The 19,471-nt window shown below is 35.5% G+C and overlaps 1 protein-coding gene across 1 annotated transcript; it reads right to left on the reverse strand.

Moving 5' to 3' along the window:
• Positions 1 to 453: 453 nt before the first annotated feature.
• PQBP1 (poly-glutamine tract binding protein 1) lies at positions 454 to 1,910 on the reverse strand. Its single transcript, XM_028178152.2, has one exon. It carries the CDS (start codon positions 1,736 to 1,738, stop codon positions 920 to 922), a length of 819 nt encoding a protein of 272 aa, XP_028033953.2. The 5' UTR covers positions 1,739 to 1,910; the 3' UTR covers positions 454 to 919.
• Between the last annotated feature and the right edge of the window lie 17,561 nt (positions 1,911 to 19,471).

Here is a 19,471-nt window from a genome sequence, read left to right on the forward strand (position 1 = left end):
AATAACTCTTATAATTTGTGTACGAAAACCTAGTTATATTTCATATAGCAGTGGGAAGATATTACACTGTGAGAGCACCTTTACTTAATTGATTGTCTGTATGTTAAAACTTATAATTTACTCCAACTTCAAATGACGTTTGTGGAGAATAATCAGTGATAGGCAACAGCCTGTCTTGTGTTCCTGGCGGTGCGTCCAAGAGCGACGGTAGCCACTCACCAGCAGATGGGCTGTATGCTCAACTGTCTACACATCTTGAATTTGTCATTAATGCAATTATGTTTGGATATTTGATAAAAAATATGTACCTACACTGTGAATATCAACCGGAACAATCAAAGATACTGCTGCCTAACATCAGTTAATGGTGTGTTTGGGAATGCAGTTTGTATTCTGTCCATAAAACATTATTTGTGGAATAACAATGGGAAAAGTTTAAATAAAATACCATAATTTCAACAAAAAAATTTTTTTTACTTTGTATTGTAAATAAGTATTATGTGCATCTGATTTCACTGACACCTAAATCTGGAATTTGAGATATCTAAGTCTATTCTTACCTATTTATAAAATATTGTTTTTTGCCAGGCATTCAAAAATGGTTTGTTGAGAGTACTTAATAGTAAGCAAGAGCTTCTACATACAAGGGCAATAAAAAAAGAATTTTTGTAAAAATAAATTGTTACTTCGCATACTTTCGTGCAGAAATACATAAAACTTCAGAAATGTCAGAGAAGGCTAAAAAGACTTGCAAATGGGTAGGTTACATGCTCTACCCATTTAGAAATTAAACATGTTACATACCAAATTCATTAAGAACAACAAGTGCAGCTAACCATTTCATTTAATTTGGTTAATGTAAAGAAAACTGCCAGGTCTGAGTTTACGTATAATAATAGCAAACAATCTAATGAAAGTCTTATGGTGAAGGTGGTGGAGAATGTTGTTTTGCATTAGCTGCAAGTATTGCTCCGGGTGCTGGATAGGGCCTCATTTGATAGAGTGAACCAGAGGCTGTGGTATCTACACCTGTTTTAGAATGTGTATCTAAACCTGATGTCCAATTACCTCTAGGTACATCAGAGTAAGATGCTGGGTCCATTGGATCCAAGTCATTATCTTTGACCCTGAGCCTTTTTTTGTCTCTATGATGTGAATGTTCCTTTTCTCTTTCTCGGCGATCAGGTTTCTTATCTTTTTGAATCTGCGGAACTTCCTGATCCGAGGCCTCACTGCTTTCATCACTTTCGTCGCCTTCTTTCATCAGACGTTCTTCGCGCAATTGTGCGGCAGATTCCGTAGGCACAGCACGGGGATGTCCGGGTGGTATCCACGAAACCAGATTAGTGTGCACATTCCAAAAATAATGTTGACCATAACCTTCATCAAACACTTCTTCCCATCCTGGTGGCAAGGGCCATAGCTCTAAAACTTTCTCCTTGTGTTCTAAATATGTCTCAGTCGGTACCAGTTTACCTTGCTTCCATCTTTTAATACAAAAAGTAGAACATTCATGATAAATATTACTTTTATTAGGGCATCCTCGATGGCCTTTGACAGGATCGACAAAGCCTTCCCAAGGCTCATCTTTTCCATTTTCGTTAGGCTTACTGTCATAATCTTCTGCAATTATTTCTTCGTTGATTTGACCAACAGATGCGACAGCGGTGGAATCTGCATTTTGTTTCAAAAGACCTCTTTTAGCTAAACGAGCAGCTAACGCCGGCGGTAAAGGCATTTCGCTGTGTTGTATATCTTGCGTAGCGTTGATATTTCTTTGGTTGTTTTTGAGTGTTCGCTGATTTTATTCCCGTTATAACGTAATGAAAACTAGGTAAAATCACTCTTAATTCACTTATTTAGACATCTACAACAACAACATGAACTTGGTAGTAGTAGCCAGTGTTGCCACCTCAGATTTTTTTAAGGCGCTAGGTCAAGAGAAAAATGTCACCAGATTTCGGAAATTTTGTTAATAAAAAAACCACCAACTTCCGCTAAATTTTTGAACTTGAATCAGACTAAAGAAACCCTAATGTTTGATTCATGAATCAGACTAAAGAAACCGATGACGTTTAGGGCCAGTTTCACCAGTTCCGTACTAAGAGATATCTAAGATTGGTTAAATGACAGTTTTGAATGAACGATTCGTTAGCTATAGACTACGGGAACTCATCTGGATCCTGTAAAACTCGCTCCTTGTTTAGGGCCAGTTTCACCAGTTCCGTACTAAGAGATATCTAAGATTGGTTAAATGACAGTTTTGAATGAACGATTCGTTAGCTATAGACTACGGGAACTCATCTGGAGCCTGTAAAACTCGCTCCTAATATTCTATAGGTAGTAAAATAAAACCACATTAATGTGTTTTATTAAAACCACATTAATGTGTTTTATTAAAACCACATTAATGTGTTTTATTTTTAATCAGCAGAGTAAGAATAAGAATTAGAAGAATAAAAATCAAGAGAAAATGTGTGTAAATTAAAATTCTAGTCTATCAAATGAAAAATCTTCTACAGCTTCATCATCATTCTTACTCGTAGATGCTACCAGCGACGATGTCGACGCTAAAGGTGTTAATGGCTGTAGTCTTGTGGTTTTCTAAGATTATTTTGTGTTTAGCTATAGGTGCTATGGCATCGCTTGGTAATTCATAGTTGAAACACTTTGCATCAACAGCTTTAAGCCTATTTTTTTAAAAATAGTAAAAGTGGACCAGCCATCCTATTCCGCAGTTTACTTTTTAAAATGTTCATTACATTACACTAAATACTTTTTCGATACCCGCATTATAATGGGGCAAAATAAAAACAAAATATTCATTAACAAACGACCTCTCCTAGGAATTCCCCGGTTATAGAGTACCTAAGCTGAAAACATCATCATGAAATTTCGGAATATTAGGAGATTTCCCTATCAAAAGTATGTTGCATGATTCTTATTGAAAAACCGCCAAAAACCACTAAAAATAATAAAAGCGCTATATAATGAAATAATACCACTAAACGTCTCGAAAAATCACCAGTTCTGGTGGAAAAACCACCAAGGTGGCAACACTGGTAGTAGCAGTTCTATTTTTCCAACTGGAAAGGCAAAGGTATCATAACCATATATCCTAATCTTTTATCACTACATAGTATAAAACAAAGTCACTTTCTCTGTCCCTATGTATGTTTAAATCTTTAAAACTACGCAACAGATTTTAATGCGGTTTTTTTAATAGATAGAGTGATTGAAGAAGAAGGTTTATATGTATAATAACATCCATTAAATAGTGGAGATATCAATAATAAATTATAGTTTCCGAAGCGAAGCGAGGGCGGGTCGCTAGTATATTTTATAATGAAAAATGATATTGAGGCAAAATGAAAGGAAGTCGATTAATTTGGAACATTCATCACTTGGCATGAAATTAAATAAAATGAGATATGGGATGAAGTTTAATATCGGTAAAATGGTGTTTATTTAATGACTTTTAGTGGACTTTCTGGAGAATCCCGAGAAGCTACAACATGAACTTGGTTTCATTTCAAATTTATTTTTAATTGTACAATGGTACAGGCCAAAGAAACAGCTCATACAGTTTAAGTAGTTTGTTGTAAAAGGTCAAAACACTTAATCTAAAGGAAAAGTGACATGAATGTTAATAAGAACTAAGCCTATAGCGTTAACTCTTTCCTCCTTTCGAGTTCAAAAAGCTTTCACAAAAAGTAAAATTGACAGCATTATTCAATCACATTACTCTGATACCTCTGCAAAAATGATTCAATATAAGTTATTGTCATTATAATTCAACTAGTTTCTTAGTTGAGAACAATACGATGACCTCGAACAGGGAAAGATGGCAGGTCATCGCAAACGTATACATCAAATCTGCCCTCCCCAATACTATTTAACGATTACGAGTAAAGCATATTTTATATCCGTTTGGGAATGTTATTCTAACCGTGTATCTGTATACCTAATATATTATACTGTTTCTGGATGTTTCCGAAAAACAAATTAATTACCTACATCACTTAAGTAACCCGCAATTGGTCAAAGGTTGAAATTAAAATCAGGTTTTTTTTTAATTCCTTGAACTTCATGCAAATCTTCATCTATTCCTCTCCCTGATCTTTCCCAAGTCCCTGATTCACGATACGACTGAGAATTACCAGTTTCTGCCGCAAAAATTTTTTAACGGTGGCGGTCTGACAAGGCAGTTAGTTAGACCAATGCAACAAACACCGAAGTTTTTTTCATTTATTGCTTAGTTGGGTCATAGAAAACTCTGAAGAACGACTACTGCATGAACTGCATGAAATCACGGAACGCTGGCGTGGCTACTGTGAGCAACTCTATAAAGCTCCCCATGAATCTACCGAAAGCCGGTTCGACTGGAAAGATCTTGTATTGGAGCCTAATATCCTGAGATCAGAGGTAACGGGTGCAATCGACCGGCTCAAATCAAAGAAGTCCTGACGATATCACATCGGAGATCCTCAAGGCACTTGGTGACAATGGCTTGGACGTACTCCATAAGATTTGCAATCACATATGGCAAAACAGTGAATGGCCCAAAAATTGGACGCGGTCTGTAATTATCCCACTGCACAAGAAAGGTTCAACTAGAAAATGTGATAATTACCGCACCCTGGCCCTCATCTCTCACGCTAGCAAAATTCTTTTGCATGTAATAAACAGCAGGATTCGTTACTATTTGGACTGGCAGATCCCGCAGGAGCACGCTGGGTTTGTAAAGGGCAAGGGCACAAGGGAGCAAATACTGAACGTGAGACAGATTGTGGAAAAGTGCTACGAATTCGACACGCCGGTCATCATGTGTTTTGTTGACTATAGTAAGGCTTTTGACTGTGTTGACTGGAACTGCTTGTGGGATGTCCTCACAGTGTTGGGGGTCCCTCGCCATCTTACTGCACTCCTTCAGTCATTATACTACAACAGCCAGGGAGTAGTGAGAATCGATAGGACTGCATCCGACTCGTTCAAATTTCACAAGGGCGTGAGGCAGGGCTGCATCCTGTCACCCATCCTGTTCAATATTTACGGCGAATACATCGTCAGGAAAACATGCGATGGATAGGATGGTATTATTACCGTCGGAGGCTGTAAAATCTCTAACTTACGCTACGCTGACGATACCACTCTCCTGGCAGCCAGCGAAATCGAGATGGGCAAGTTCTTGGACAGGATGGAGCGCATTAGCAAAGACCTCGGACTCGCGATAAACAGATCTAAAACAAAGGTCATCATCGTTGATCGCACAGCCAGACTGGAGCTCAGCGGTACACTTAATTTAGAAGTAACGGACAACTTTGTTTACCTGTAGGCTTAGTGCGAGTTTCAAAAATCGAATCGAATGACTCGCATCGAGTGTACGCTCTTCACGGTGAAACGTGCGGAGCTCTGAGTGCGAGTTACTTGATTTGCAGGACGTTTATTCATCTTGAGAAGCGATAATTTTTTCTTTTATATTGGTAGCACGCAAGGGTTTTTTTAAGGCGTTTAATTGAAATGCCAAGCTTTCTAACGATATTTATAATTATTCGGGTAATGGGTAATGTACCTGTGCTTAGTGCGAGTTTTTTTAATTACTCAGTCGATGTTAATGATATGTTTAATTTGTGTGAGGTTGTATCAGTGCCACCTAGTGGTAAGCTTATGAATCTCATTTTGTGGGAGAGAGAAGGTTTGTTAATGTTGCTGTCTCATGTATCGAATAGCTTTACCGAAGTGAGCCTCTCGATTATTGTATGTGCGAGTGCGAGTTGCAAATTAATGGATTTTGAGAGTATTTCTTCACTTTCAAGCAAGTTAAGTAGTCACTAAAAATTTTGCCGTGAAACCAATACAATATCAAGATTTTTTCTTTCGTTTTTAATAATAATGTTGTTGTTTAAGGTTTTATCTATTCTAATGGTTTATACACATATCTTTTTTCGGTTAGAAAATTTTATAGACGTGTAGCTAGTTGTAAATACATATTAATTCTTTGCTTTTTCATTTAATTCTTATTAAATCATTGCTTTTTTTTAAAGAGTTGTTTGATGAGAGAGAGAGAGTGACATAGAGTTGTTTTTTTTTTATTGCTTAGATGGATGGACGAGCTCACAGCCCACCTGATGTTAAGTGGTTACTGGAGCCCATAGACATCTACAACGTAAATGCGCCACCCACCTCGAGATATAAGTTCTAAGGTCTCAGTATAGTTACAACGGCTACCCCACCCTTCGAACCGAAACGCATTACTGCTTCACGGCGGAAATAGGCGGGGTGGTGGTACCTACCCGTGTGGACTCCCAAGAGGTCCTACCACCAGTGAAAGAGTAGGTATTCTTTATTGTACACAAAATGAATAAATATTGTGAAACATTCTTTCTTGGTCTTATCGCTAAGAGTGATCTCTTCCAGACAACCATTAGATGGGCAAGAATAATTTCGAAATGAATTGCACACTGTGTACCTATCTATTATAGAAATATATACACACACGCACATACACACGCGCACACACACACACACGCGCGCGCAATATACATATTTACAGGTACATACGTACAGATTTATATTTATAAATTATATAGAAATTTGAACAATGTAATAATAATTTTGCTTCTTTACACATTTATAAATAAGGATGGATGCTCGTAATAATTTTAGTATATTTGGGCCACCTAATGAAGATCATCAACACTATTACCGTAAATACAATCATTTTATAAACGTTCAACGGGTAAATGATTAAACCTATGTAAAACATAATTTCTTAATTAAAAAAAGCTGAAATAATTACCTATTCCAAGATTAATTATGTTAAGTATGTCTAAATATGTAATTACAATTAAATAAATTCTATAATAAACTTCTAATTCTAATACTTCTATTAAAGTTACTAAAAAAATATGTTTATGCTGGGCAGTTTCCGTGTATTTTAAAGGTTACGCCATTACGGCAAAGTTTGTTTACGAAATTGCACCCTTAGAATGGAAGTGGTATAACTAAAAAATTTAAGATTAGTTTTATATTTCAAAACACTTATGTATTATTATTAAGAACCTACATTTTAAGTAGGTAATACGTGAAGCAAAAATGTTGTACTCCTTTTTACGAAAATTGCGCGGACGGAGAAGTATGAAATTTGCCACACTTATAGAAAATATAGAGAAGTAGTGCAGATTGCTAATATATTTTTTTTAATTGTGCATAAACAATAAAAAAATAAACTAAATGAATAAAAAAACCTTACACACATTACCATGTATTTGACACACACACACACACATGCATTTATACTTTTTTTTTTATTGATTTATCAATCTGTGGTCAAATTGAGAATAGATTTTTTGTCTTTAATATTATTTTTCTATAATGTAGCCTTGGCGACATAGAGCAATGATTATTATAGAAATGATGATAATAGAAAGGTGACAATAGAACTATAATAATGTTCAAACTTAAAATTTAAATAAATTATGGTCAAATTTCGACCACTGGACTACCATTAGTAGATAATAATAAAATCATTTATTGCCTTTCACACAGATTTTGATTATTACAGGCAGCCTACAAGGAAACAACAAAAAAACAAAACACTATTATATCATTTCTGGCAAGCAGCTCAACATTTGCACTTGTATATTATTAATAGGAATTTTATTAAGAATATTGACAATTTATGAGGAATTTGACAAGTACGGATTAGTTATAGATATATGTAGTTACATATTGTAAATTAAATTAGTTTTATAAGTGCAATAAAAAATAATTTAAATGATAAAATGATAAAGCCATACCTTTTTCCAATGTGACGATTAGAGGGTATCCTATTATTCTTTTCTATATTATTCTATCAGCTTATAAAATTAAACAGTCTCTTTTAGTCTAGAAAAGGACAAAGTACTCTTTCTGTCTTTTTCAAATAAAATGGCATGCCTTAAAGTGTTTAAACCGAAAAACTAAAAAAATACAATTATTGTATTACAATATTGAAGTTTACCAGAAACTAAGAATTTTGGGTTGAGCCACTTTAATTCTAAAGGTACAAAATAGTATTGAACACGTGACATTACCTGAATAATTTTGAAAGTAGTTGGTTCCCATTAAAATGCTGTTAAAATGCGTTGTATTTCATTTAGACGGTCTCATGCCAAAACATCACGTGCTACCAATATACGAGAAATAATATTATTGCTGCTCTCGGTGAATAAACGCCCTGCGAAGCGAGTAGCATATCTCAACTCACACTCACAATTCTTCATTTTTCACCGTATAGAACGTAAACTCGATTTGATTTTGATTTATTCATTTACAATTGAACAACTAGGAAAAAAAGATGAAAAGACATTTTGGAGGGATCGCGAGGAGCTAAATTGTGTGAATTGTTTTATTTTGTCTATTTAATGTTTCTTAGTTTATGCGTATTTAATATTTCTTCGTGTATAAGTGTAATTTTGAGACCGTCCTGGCCTAAAGGTTAAGGCGTCCGGTGTATTCGTATCTTGCAATGCACCGGTGTTCTAATCCCGCCGGCGGGTATCAATTTTTCTAATGAAATACGTACTTATCAAATGTTTACGATTGACTTTCACTGTAAAGGAATAGCATCATGTAATAAAAATCAAACCCGCAAAATTAATTTGCGTAATTACTGGTGGTAGGACGTCTTGTGAGTCCGCACGGGTAGGTATCACCACCCTGCCTATTTTTGCCGTGAAGCAGTAATGCGTTTCGGTTTGAAGGGTGGGACAACCGTTGTAACTATACTGAGACCTTAGAAATAATATCTCAAGGTGGGAGGCGGCATTTGCGTTGTAGATGTCTATGGGCTCCGGTAACCACTTAAGATTAGGTGGGCCGGGAGCTCGTCCACCCATCTATGCAATAACAAAGTAACGTGGGTTTATTAACTGTATAGTATCTGTGAAAGTGCAAAAATTTAACAAAAATTAACAAAACCGCTGGACGTAGCTTCTCGAAGTCTTCGAAAAGGTCCACTGAAAAAAATCTCAGTATATAATCAGCATTTTGCAGAGATTATATTTTATCCCACATTATCTGATCTCATTTCATTTCATTCCATGCCAATTGATTAATGTGGATTAATGCTTCAAATTAATCAAATCCATTTCACTCCATATTATCATTTTTCATAAAAAAAGATTAGGCTTTATGGCATGATACTTTTGCCTCTCTAGTTGGAAAAATAGAACTACTAAAGAAATACTCGATCGAAACGTTAAAACCCACTAATTTGTAACACGCACTCGCACAAATGTCATTCGTGGTACTCATTTCGATAAAATTACTCGGTTACGAGATCACAACGTTAATATGAACTCGCACTCACAAAATAACACCGGGTACGTTTGCCGCTAGGGGCGCTGTTCCAATTGCATACAAATTTGAGCAAACTGGCTCGCTATCGAGAGCGTTACAAAACTCGCACTAAGCACACTGGGCTCCAATATCAGCAACAATGGCTCTTGTGAACCGGAAATTCGCAGACGGATTGGGATGGCAAAAGGTGCCATGTCTCAGCTGGACAAAATATGGAAGGACAAAAATATCTCTATGAACACCAAGAACAACCTAGTCCGCACACTAGTGTTTTCAATATTCATATACGGAGCAGAGACATGTAGGCTTAGTGCGAGTTTCAAAAATCGAATCGAATGACTCGCATCGAGTGTACGCTCTTCACGGTGAAACGTGCGGAGCTCTGAGTGCGAGTTACTCGATTTGCAGGACGTTTATTCATCTTGAGAAGCGATAATTTTTTCTCTTATATTGGTAGCACGCAAGGTTTTTTTTTAAGGCATTTAATTGAAATACCAAGCTTTTTACCGATATTTATAATTAGTCGGGTAATGGGTAATGTACCTGTGCTTAGTGCGAGTTTTTTTAATGACTCAGTCGATGTCAATGTTATGTTTAATTTGTGTGAGGTTGTATCAGTGCCACCTAGTGGTTAACTTATGAATCTCATTTTGTGGGAGAGAGAAGGTTTGTTTATGTTGCTGTCTCATGTATCGAATAGCTTTACCGAAGTGAGCCTCTCGATTATTGTATGTGCGAGTGCGAGTTGCAAATTAATGGATTTTGAGAGTATTTCTTCACTTTCAAGCAAGTTAAGTAGTCACTAAAAATTTTGCCGTGAAACCAATACTATATCAAGATTTTTTTCTGTCGTTTTTAATAATAATGTTGTTTTTTAAGGTTTTATCTATTCTAATGGTTTATACACATATATTTTTTCGGTTAGAAAATTTTATAGACGTCTAGCTAGTTGTAAATACATATTAATAATTTGCTTTTTCATTTAATTTTTATTAAATCATTGCTTTTTTTAAAGAGTTGTTTGATGAGAGAGAGAGTGAGATAGAGTATTCTTTATTGTATACAAAATGAATACTTAAATATTGCAAAACAATATTAACAAAAAAAGAGTACAATTCTTGGTCTTATCGCTAAGAGTGATCTCTTCCAGACAACCATTAGATGGGCAAGAATAATTTCGAAATGAATTTCACACTGCGTACCTATCTATTGAAATATATACACACACACACGCACACGCACATACACCACACACACACACATACATACATATACATATTTACCCATACATACGTACAGATATATATTTATGAATTAAATAGAAATTTGAACAATGTAATAATAATTTTGCTTCTTTACACATTTATAAATAAGGATGGATGCTCGTAATAATTTTAGTATATTTGGGCCACCTAATGAAAATCATCAACACTATTACCGTAAATACAATCATTTTATAAACGTTCAACGGGTAAATGATTAAACTTATATAGAACATAATTTCTTTAATTAAAAATAAGCTGAAATAATTACCTATTCCAAGATTAATTATGTTAAGTATGTCTAAATATGTAATTACAATTAAATAAATTCTATAGTAAACTTCTAATTCTAATACTTCTATTAAAGTAACTAAAAATTATGTTTATGCTGGGCAGATTTCGTGTATTTTAAAGGTTACGCCATTACGGCAAAGTTTGTTTACGAAATTGCACCCTTAGAATGGAAGTGGTATAACTAAAAAATTTAAGATTTGTTTTATATTTCAAAACTCTTATGTATTATTATTAAGAACCTACATTTTAAGTAATACGTGAAACAAAAATGTTGTACCACTTTTTACGAAAATTGCGCGGACGGAGAAGTATGAAATTTTCCACGCTTATAGAGAATATAGAGAAGGAGTGCAGATTGCTAATTTTTTTTTTAATTGTGCATAAACAAAAAATAAATAAACTAAATCAATAAAAAAACCTTACACACATTACCATGTATTTGACACACACACACACACATGCATTTATACTTTTTTTGTTTATTGATTTATCAATCTGTGGTCAAATTGAGAATAGATTAATATTTTTTGTCTTTAATATTATTTTTCTATAATGTAGCCTTGGCGACATAGAGCAATGATTATTATAGAAATGATGATAATAGAAAGGTGACAATAGAACTATAATAATGTTCAAACTTAAAATTTAAATAAATTATGGTCTAATTTCGACCACTGGACTACCATTAGTAGATAATAATAAAATCATTTATTGCCTTTCTCACAGATTTAGATTATTACAGGCAGCTTACAAGGAAACAACAAAAAAGCAAAGCACTATTATATCATTTCTGGCAAGCAGCTCAACATTTGCCCTTGTATATTATTAATAGGAATTTTATTAAGAATATTGACAATTTATGAGGATTTTGACAAGTACGGATTAGTTATGGATATAGTTACATATTGTAAATTAAATTAGTTTTATAAGTGCAATAAAAAATAATTTAAATGATAAAATGATAAAGCCATACCTTTTTCCAATGTGACGATTAGAGGGATAAAATTAAACAGTCTCTTTTAGTCTAGAAAAGGACAAAGTACTCTTTCTGTCTTTTTCAAATAAAATGGCATGCCTTAAAGTGTTTAAACCGAAAAACTAAAAAAATACAATTATTGTATTACAATATTGAAGTTTACCAGAAACTAAGAATTTTGGGTTGAGCCACTTTAATTCTAAAGGTACAAAATAGTATTGAACACGTGACATTACCCGAATAATTTTGAAAGTAGTCGGTTCCCATTAAAATGCTGTTAAAATGCGTTGTATTTCATTTAGACGGTCTAATGCCAAAACATCACGTGCTACCAATATACGAGAAATAATATTATTGCTGCTCTCGGTGAATAAACGCCCTGCGGAGCGAGTAGCATATCTCAACTCACACTCACAATTCTTCATTTTTCACCGTATAGAACGTAAACTCGATTTGATTTTGATTTATTCATTTACAATTGAACAACTAGGAAAAAAAGATGAAAAGACATTTTGGAGGGACCGCGAGGAGCTAAATTGTGTGAATTGTTTTATTTTGTCTATTTAATGTTTCTTAGTTAATGCGTATTTAATATTTCTTCACCGTCCTGGCCTAAAGGTTAAGGCGTCCGTCCGGTGTATTCGTATCTTGCAATGCACCGGTGTTCTAATCCCGCCGGCGGGTATCAATTTTTCTAATGAAATACGTACTTATCAAATGTTTACGATTGACTTTCACTGTAAAGGAATAGCATCATGTAATAAAAATCAAACCCGCAAAATTAATTTTTGTAATTACTGGTGGTAGGACGTCTTGTGAGTCCGCACGGGTAGGTATCACCACCCTGCCTATTTTTGCCGTGAAGCAGTAATGCGTTTCGGTTTGAAGGGTGGGACAACCGTTGTAACTATACTGAGACCTTAGAACTAATATCTCAAGGTGGGAGGCGGCATTTGCGTTGTAGATGTCTATGGGCTCCGGTAACCACTTAAGATTAGGTGGGCCGGGAGCTCGTCCACCCATCTGTGCAATAACAAAGTAACGTGGGTTTATTAACTGTTTAGTATCTGTGAAAGTGCGAAAATTTAAAAAAATTAAACAAAACCGCTGGACGTAGCTTCTCGAAGTCTTCGAAAAGGTCCACTGAAAAAAATCTCAGTATATAATCAGCATTTTGCAGAGATTATATTTTATCCCATATTATCTAATCTCATTTCATGTCATTCCATGCCAATTGATTAATGTTTCAAATTAATCAAATCCATTTCACTCCATATTATCATTTTTCATAAAAAAAGATTAGGCTCTATGGCATGATACTTTTGCCTCTCTAGTTTGGAAAAATAAAACTACTAAAGAAATACTCGATCGAAACGTTAAAATCCACTAATTTGTAACACGCACTCGCACAAATGTCATTCGTAGTACTCATTTCGGTAAAATTACTCGGTTACGAGATCACAACGTTAATATGAACTCGCACTCACAAAATAACACCGAGTACGTTTGCCGCTAGGGGCGCTGTTCCAATTGCATACAAATTTGAGCAAACTGGCTCGCTAGTGAGAACGTTACAAAACTCGCACTAAGCACAATGTACTATAAAGAAAGCTGACCGCAATCGGATTGATGACTTCGAAATGTGGTGCTGGAGGAGGGTGTTGGGTATTCCCTGGACCGCACGCCGCAACAATGTATCCATCCTAGCTCAGTTGAAGATCCGGACTAGACTCTCCACCATTTGCATGCGAAGGATTCTTGAATACTTTGGCCACATCGCAAGGAAAGACAGTGACAACTTGGAGAAATTGGTGGTCACTGGAAAGGTCGAGGGCAAGCGACCAAGAGGCAGGAACCCGACCCGTTGGACGGACCAGATTCGTGCAGCCCTGTAGGCTTAGTGCGAGTTTCAAAAATCGAATCGAATGACTCGCATCGAGTGGACGCTCTTCACGGTGAAACGTGCGGAGCTCTGAGTGCGAGTTACTCGATTTGCAGGACGTTTATTCATCTTGAGAAGCAATAATTTTTTCTTTTATATTGGTAGCACGCAAGGTTTTTTTTAAGGCGTTTAATTGAAATGGCAAGCTTTCTAACGATAGTTATAATTAGTCGGGTAATGGGTAATGTACCTGTGCTTAGTGCGAGTTTTTTTTAATTACTCAGTCGATGTTAATTTTATGTTTAATTTGTGTGAGTTTGTATCAGTGCCACCTAGTGGTAAGCTTATGAATCTCATTTTGTGGGAGAGAGAAGGTTTGTTTATGTTGCTGTCTCATGTATCGAATAGCTTTACCGAAGTGAGGCTCTCGATTATTGTATGTGCGAGTGCGAGTTGCAAATTAATGGATTTTGAGAGTATTTCTTCACTTTCAAGCAAGTTAAGTAGTCACTAAAAATTTTGCCGTGAAACCAATACAATATCAAGATTTTTTCTTTCGTTTTTAATAATAATGTTGTTTTTTAAGGTTTTATCTATTCTAATGGTTTATACACGTATATTTTTTCGGTTAGAAAATTTTATAGACGTCTAGCTAGTTGTAAATACATATTAATTCGTTGCTTTTTCATTTAATTCTTATTAAATCATTGCTTTTTTTTAAAGAGTTGTTTGATGAGAGAGAGAGAGTGAGATAGAGTTGTTTTTTTTTTATTGATTAGATGGATGGACGAGCTCACAGCCCACCTGATGTTAAGTGGTTACTGGAGCCCATAGACATCTACAACGTAAATGCGCCACCCACCTCGAGATATAAGTTCTAAGGTCTCAGTATAGTTACAACGGCTACCCCACCCTTCGAACCGAAACGCATTACTGCTTCACGGCGGAAATAGGCGGGGTGGTGGTACCTACCCGTGTGGACTCACAAGAGGTCCTACCACCAGTGAAAGAGTATTCTTTATTGTACACAAAATGAATAAATATTGTGAAACATTATTTCTTGGTCTTATCGCTAAGAGTGATCTCTTCCAGACAACCATTAGATGGGCAAGAATAATTTCGAAATGAATTGCACACTGTGTACCTATCTATTATAGAAATATATACACACACGCACATACACACGCGCACACACACACACACACGCGCGCGCAATTTACATATTTAGAGGTACATACGTACAGATTTATATTTATAAATTATATAGAAATTTGAACAATGTAACAATAATTTTGCTTCTTTACACATTTATAAATAAGGATGGATGCTCGTAATAATTTTAGTATATTTGGGCCACCTAATGAAGATCATCAACACTATTACCGTAAATACAATCATTTTATAAACGTTCAACGGGTAAATGATTAAACCTATGTAAAACATAATTTCTTTAATTAAAAAAAGCTGAAATAATTACCTATTTCAAGATTAATTATGCTAAGTATGTCTAAATATGTAATTACAATTAAATAAATTCTATAATAAACTTCTAATTCTAATACTTCTATTAAAGTTACTAAAAAAATATGTTTATGCTGGGCAGTTTCCGTGTATTTTAAAGGTTACGCCATTACGGCAAAGTTTGTTTACGAAATTGCACCCTTAGAATGGAAGTGGTATAACTAAAAAATTTAAGATTAGTTTTATATTTCAAAACACTTATGTATTATTATTAAGAACCTACATTTTAAGTAGGTAATACGTGAAGCAAAAATGTTGTACTCCTTTTTACAAAAATTGCGCGGACGGAGAAGTATGAAATTTCCCACACTTATAGAGAATATAGAGAATTTTTTTTTTTAATTGTGCATAAACAATAAAAAAATAAACTAAATGAATAAAAAAGCCTTACACACATTACCATGTATTTGACACACACACACACACACATGCATTTATACTTTTTTTGTTTATTGATTTATCAATCTGTGGTCAAATTGAGAATAGATTAATATTTTTTGTCTTTAATATTATTTTTCTATAATGTAGCCTTGGCGACATAGAGCAATGATTATTATAGAAATGATGATAATAGAAAGGTGACAATAGAACTATAATAATGTTCAAACTTAAAATTTAAATAAATTATGGTCAAATTTCGACCACTGGACTACCATTAGTAGATAATAATAAAATCATTTATTGCCTTTCACACAGATTTAGATTATTACAGGCAGCCTACAAGGAAACAACAAAAAAACAAAACACTATCATATCATTTCTGGCAAGCAGCTCAACATTTGCACTTGTATATTATTAATAGGAATTTTATTAAGAATGTTGACAATTTATGAGGAATTTGACAAGTACGGATTAGTTATAGATATATGTATTTACATACTGTAAATTAAATTAGTTTTATAAATGCAATAAAAAAAAATTTAATGATAAAATGATAAAGCCATACCTTTTTCCAATGTGACGATTAGAGGGTATCCTATTATTCTTTTCTATATTATTCTATCAGCTTATAAAATTAAACAGTCTCTTTTAGTCTAGAAAAGGACAAAGTACTCTTTCTGTCTTTTTCAAATAAAATGGCATGCCTTAAAGTGTTTAAACCGAAAAACTAAAAAAATACAATTATTGTATTACAATATTAAAGTTTACCAGAAACTAAGAATTTTGGGTTGAGCCACTTTAATTCTAAGGGTACAAAATAGTATTGAACACGTGACATTACCCGAATAATTTTGAAAGTAGTCGGTTCCCATTAAAATGCTGTTAAAAAGCGTTGTATTTCATTTAGACGGTCTAATGCCAAAACATCACGTGCTACCAATATACGAGAAATAATATTATTGCTGCTCTCGGTGAATAAACGCCCTGCGAAGCGAGTAGCATATCTCAACTCACACTCACAATTCTTCATTTTTCACCGTATAGAACGTAAACTCGATTTGATTTTGATTTATTCATTTACAATTGAACAACTAGGAAAAAAAGATGAAAAGATATTTTGGAGGGACCGCGAGGAGCTAAATTGTGTGAATTGTTTTATTTTGTCTATTTAATGTTTCTTAGTTAATGCGTATTTAATATTTCTTCGTGTATAAGTGTAATTTTGAGACCGTCCTGGCCTAAAGGTTAAGGCGTCCGGTGTATTCGTATCTTGCAATGCACCGGTGTTCTAATCCCGCCGGCGGGTATCAATTTTTCTAATGAAATACGTACTTATCAAATGTTTACGATTGACTTTCACTGTAAAGGAATAGCATCATGTAATAAAAATCAAACCCGCAAAATTAATTTTTGTAATTACTGGTGGTAGGACGTCTTGTGAGTCCGCACGGGTAGGTATCACCACCCTGCCTATTTTTGCCGTGAAGCAGTAATGCGTTTCGGTTTGAAGGGTGGAACAACCGTTGTAACTATACTGAGACCTTAGAACTAATATCTCAAGGTGGGAGGCGGCATTAGCGTTGTAGATGTCTATGGGCTCCGGTAACCACTTAAGATTAGGTGGGCCGGGAGCTCGTCCACCCATCTGTGCAATAACAAAGTAACGTGGGTTTATTAACTGTTTAGTATCTGTGAAAGTGCGAAAATTTAAAAAAATTAAACAAATCCGCTGGACGTAGCTTCTCGAAGTCTTCGAAAAGGTCCACTGAAAAAAATCTCAGTATATAATCAGCATTTTGCAGAGATTATATTTTATCCCATATTATCTGATCTCATTTCATTTCATTCCATGCCAATTGATTAATGCTTCAAATTAATCAAATCCATTTCACTCCATATTATCATTTTTCATAAAAAAAGATTAGGCTCTATGGCATGATACTTTTGCCTCTCTAGTTGGAAAAATAAAACTACTAAAGAAATACTCGATCGAAACGTTAAAATCCACTAATTTGTAACACGCACTCGCACAAATGTCATTCGTAGTACTCATTTCGGTAAAATTACTCGGTTACGAGATCACAACGTTAATATGAACTCGCACTCACAAAATAACACCGAGTACGTTTGCCGCTAGGGGCGCTGTTCCAATTGCATACAAATTTGAGCAAACTGGCTCGCTAGTGAGAACGTTACAAAACTCGCACTAAGCACACTGGATACCACAGTGCACGATGCTCTGCACTCAGCTGCAGATAGGAACAGATGGCGGTGCACTATAAAAAACAAACTGTTTCAAGGCCATGACCACGACCCTCAGTAATGAGGAAACCGACGCAAGGAAGAGGAGGAGTTGGGTGGACGAGCTCACAGCCCACCTGGTGTTAAGTGGTTACTGGAGCCCATAGACATCTACAACGTAAATGCGCCACCCACCTTGAGATGAGTTCTAAGGTCTCAGTATAGTTACAACGGCTGCCCAACCTTCAAACCGAAACGCTGCTTCACGGCAGAAATAAGCAGGGTGATGGTACCTACCCAGGCGGACTCACAAGAGATCCTACCACCAGTAATTACGCAAATTATAATTTTGCTGGTTTGATTTTTATTACACGATGTTATTCCTTCACCGTGAAAGTCAATCGTGAACATTTGTTGAGTACGTATTTCGTTAGAAAAATTGGTACCCGCCTGAGATTCGAACACCGATGCATCGCTCAACACGAATGCACCGGATGTCTTATCCTTTAGGCCACGACGACTTCAAAACATACCACGACGTCATACAAGTTAGTTCCATAATGAGTGTGCGCAATCTTTGAAGTGTCAAATAAATTAAAGGAACACATGTTTATACCTAAAATTTATTTTATCGCCGTTACAAGGTGTTATTTTTTCCTCGATGAGGTTGTGATGGAATAATGTAATTTGAGGAGCATCTGGTTGAGACTGCTGACCTTAAGATAAAGGGCCGAAACTCTTTACGGATCACAGTAAGACGACGCGATCTAACTTAAAGCATAAGTGCGATGGCACCAGACACGTAAAGTAGCTTCTGCTTTAATATCACAATCAAAAATATGGGAATACAACAAAGAAAAAATTAGGAAAAAAGGAAGCCACGATGGTGGATAAAAAGAGTTGTATAGAAGTAAGAATATAGCGTTGTATAGTTTTAATAATTTTACTGCAGTATCATCAATTTCTATTGCGAGTTGCACCCTGAGGCGATATACCCGTCTCAGATGGACCCTGTTTTCCAATTACAGCACAAGAGCGCATTATGCGGCATAATGCTCAATGTTGAATGTTTCAACTACAGCAACGCTTCGCACAATTGAACACTCTCAAAAGTAATGCTCTCGCGTGATACTCCCAATCGATACCGACTCGATTGTGCGATTATGCCGCATAATGCGCTCTTGTGCTGTAATTGGAAAACAGGGATAGTCTCCTTTGACCGCGTCGAAAAATGACAAAATGGTTCTACGCACGGAGGCGAATTTTGCTCATTCGGCGGCGTCTGAGATTGAGGATCCCGTCTCCGGTTGCGCTGCCTCGGGTTGAGCGGCTATCTCGACCCGGGACTGCTGCTAATGGATACTCTGCTTTAAAGATATTTAATTAGACTAAATAGTACAGTTTATAAAATTGAGGCTAAGGGATTAGGAAATGGGTAACGAGAGGGGAAAACATTTTTGAAGTGAAATTTCTAATACGACTTCCAACAAGGTTGCGTTAAACGTTTAATGCTCCTGGATATGGGGTATAGAAAGAGACAGCGAGAGTGAATGCGTGGCTCTCGAAAGTTTT

The sequence above is a fragment of the Bombyx mandarina genome, chromosome 25 (genome assembly GCF_030267445.1).
Source record: "Bombyx mandarina strain Sakado chromosome 25, ASM3026744v2".
Lineage (NCBI taxonomy): Eukaryota > Metazoa > Arthropoda > Insecta > Lepidoptera > Bombycidae > Bombyx > Bombyx mandarina.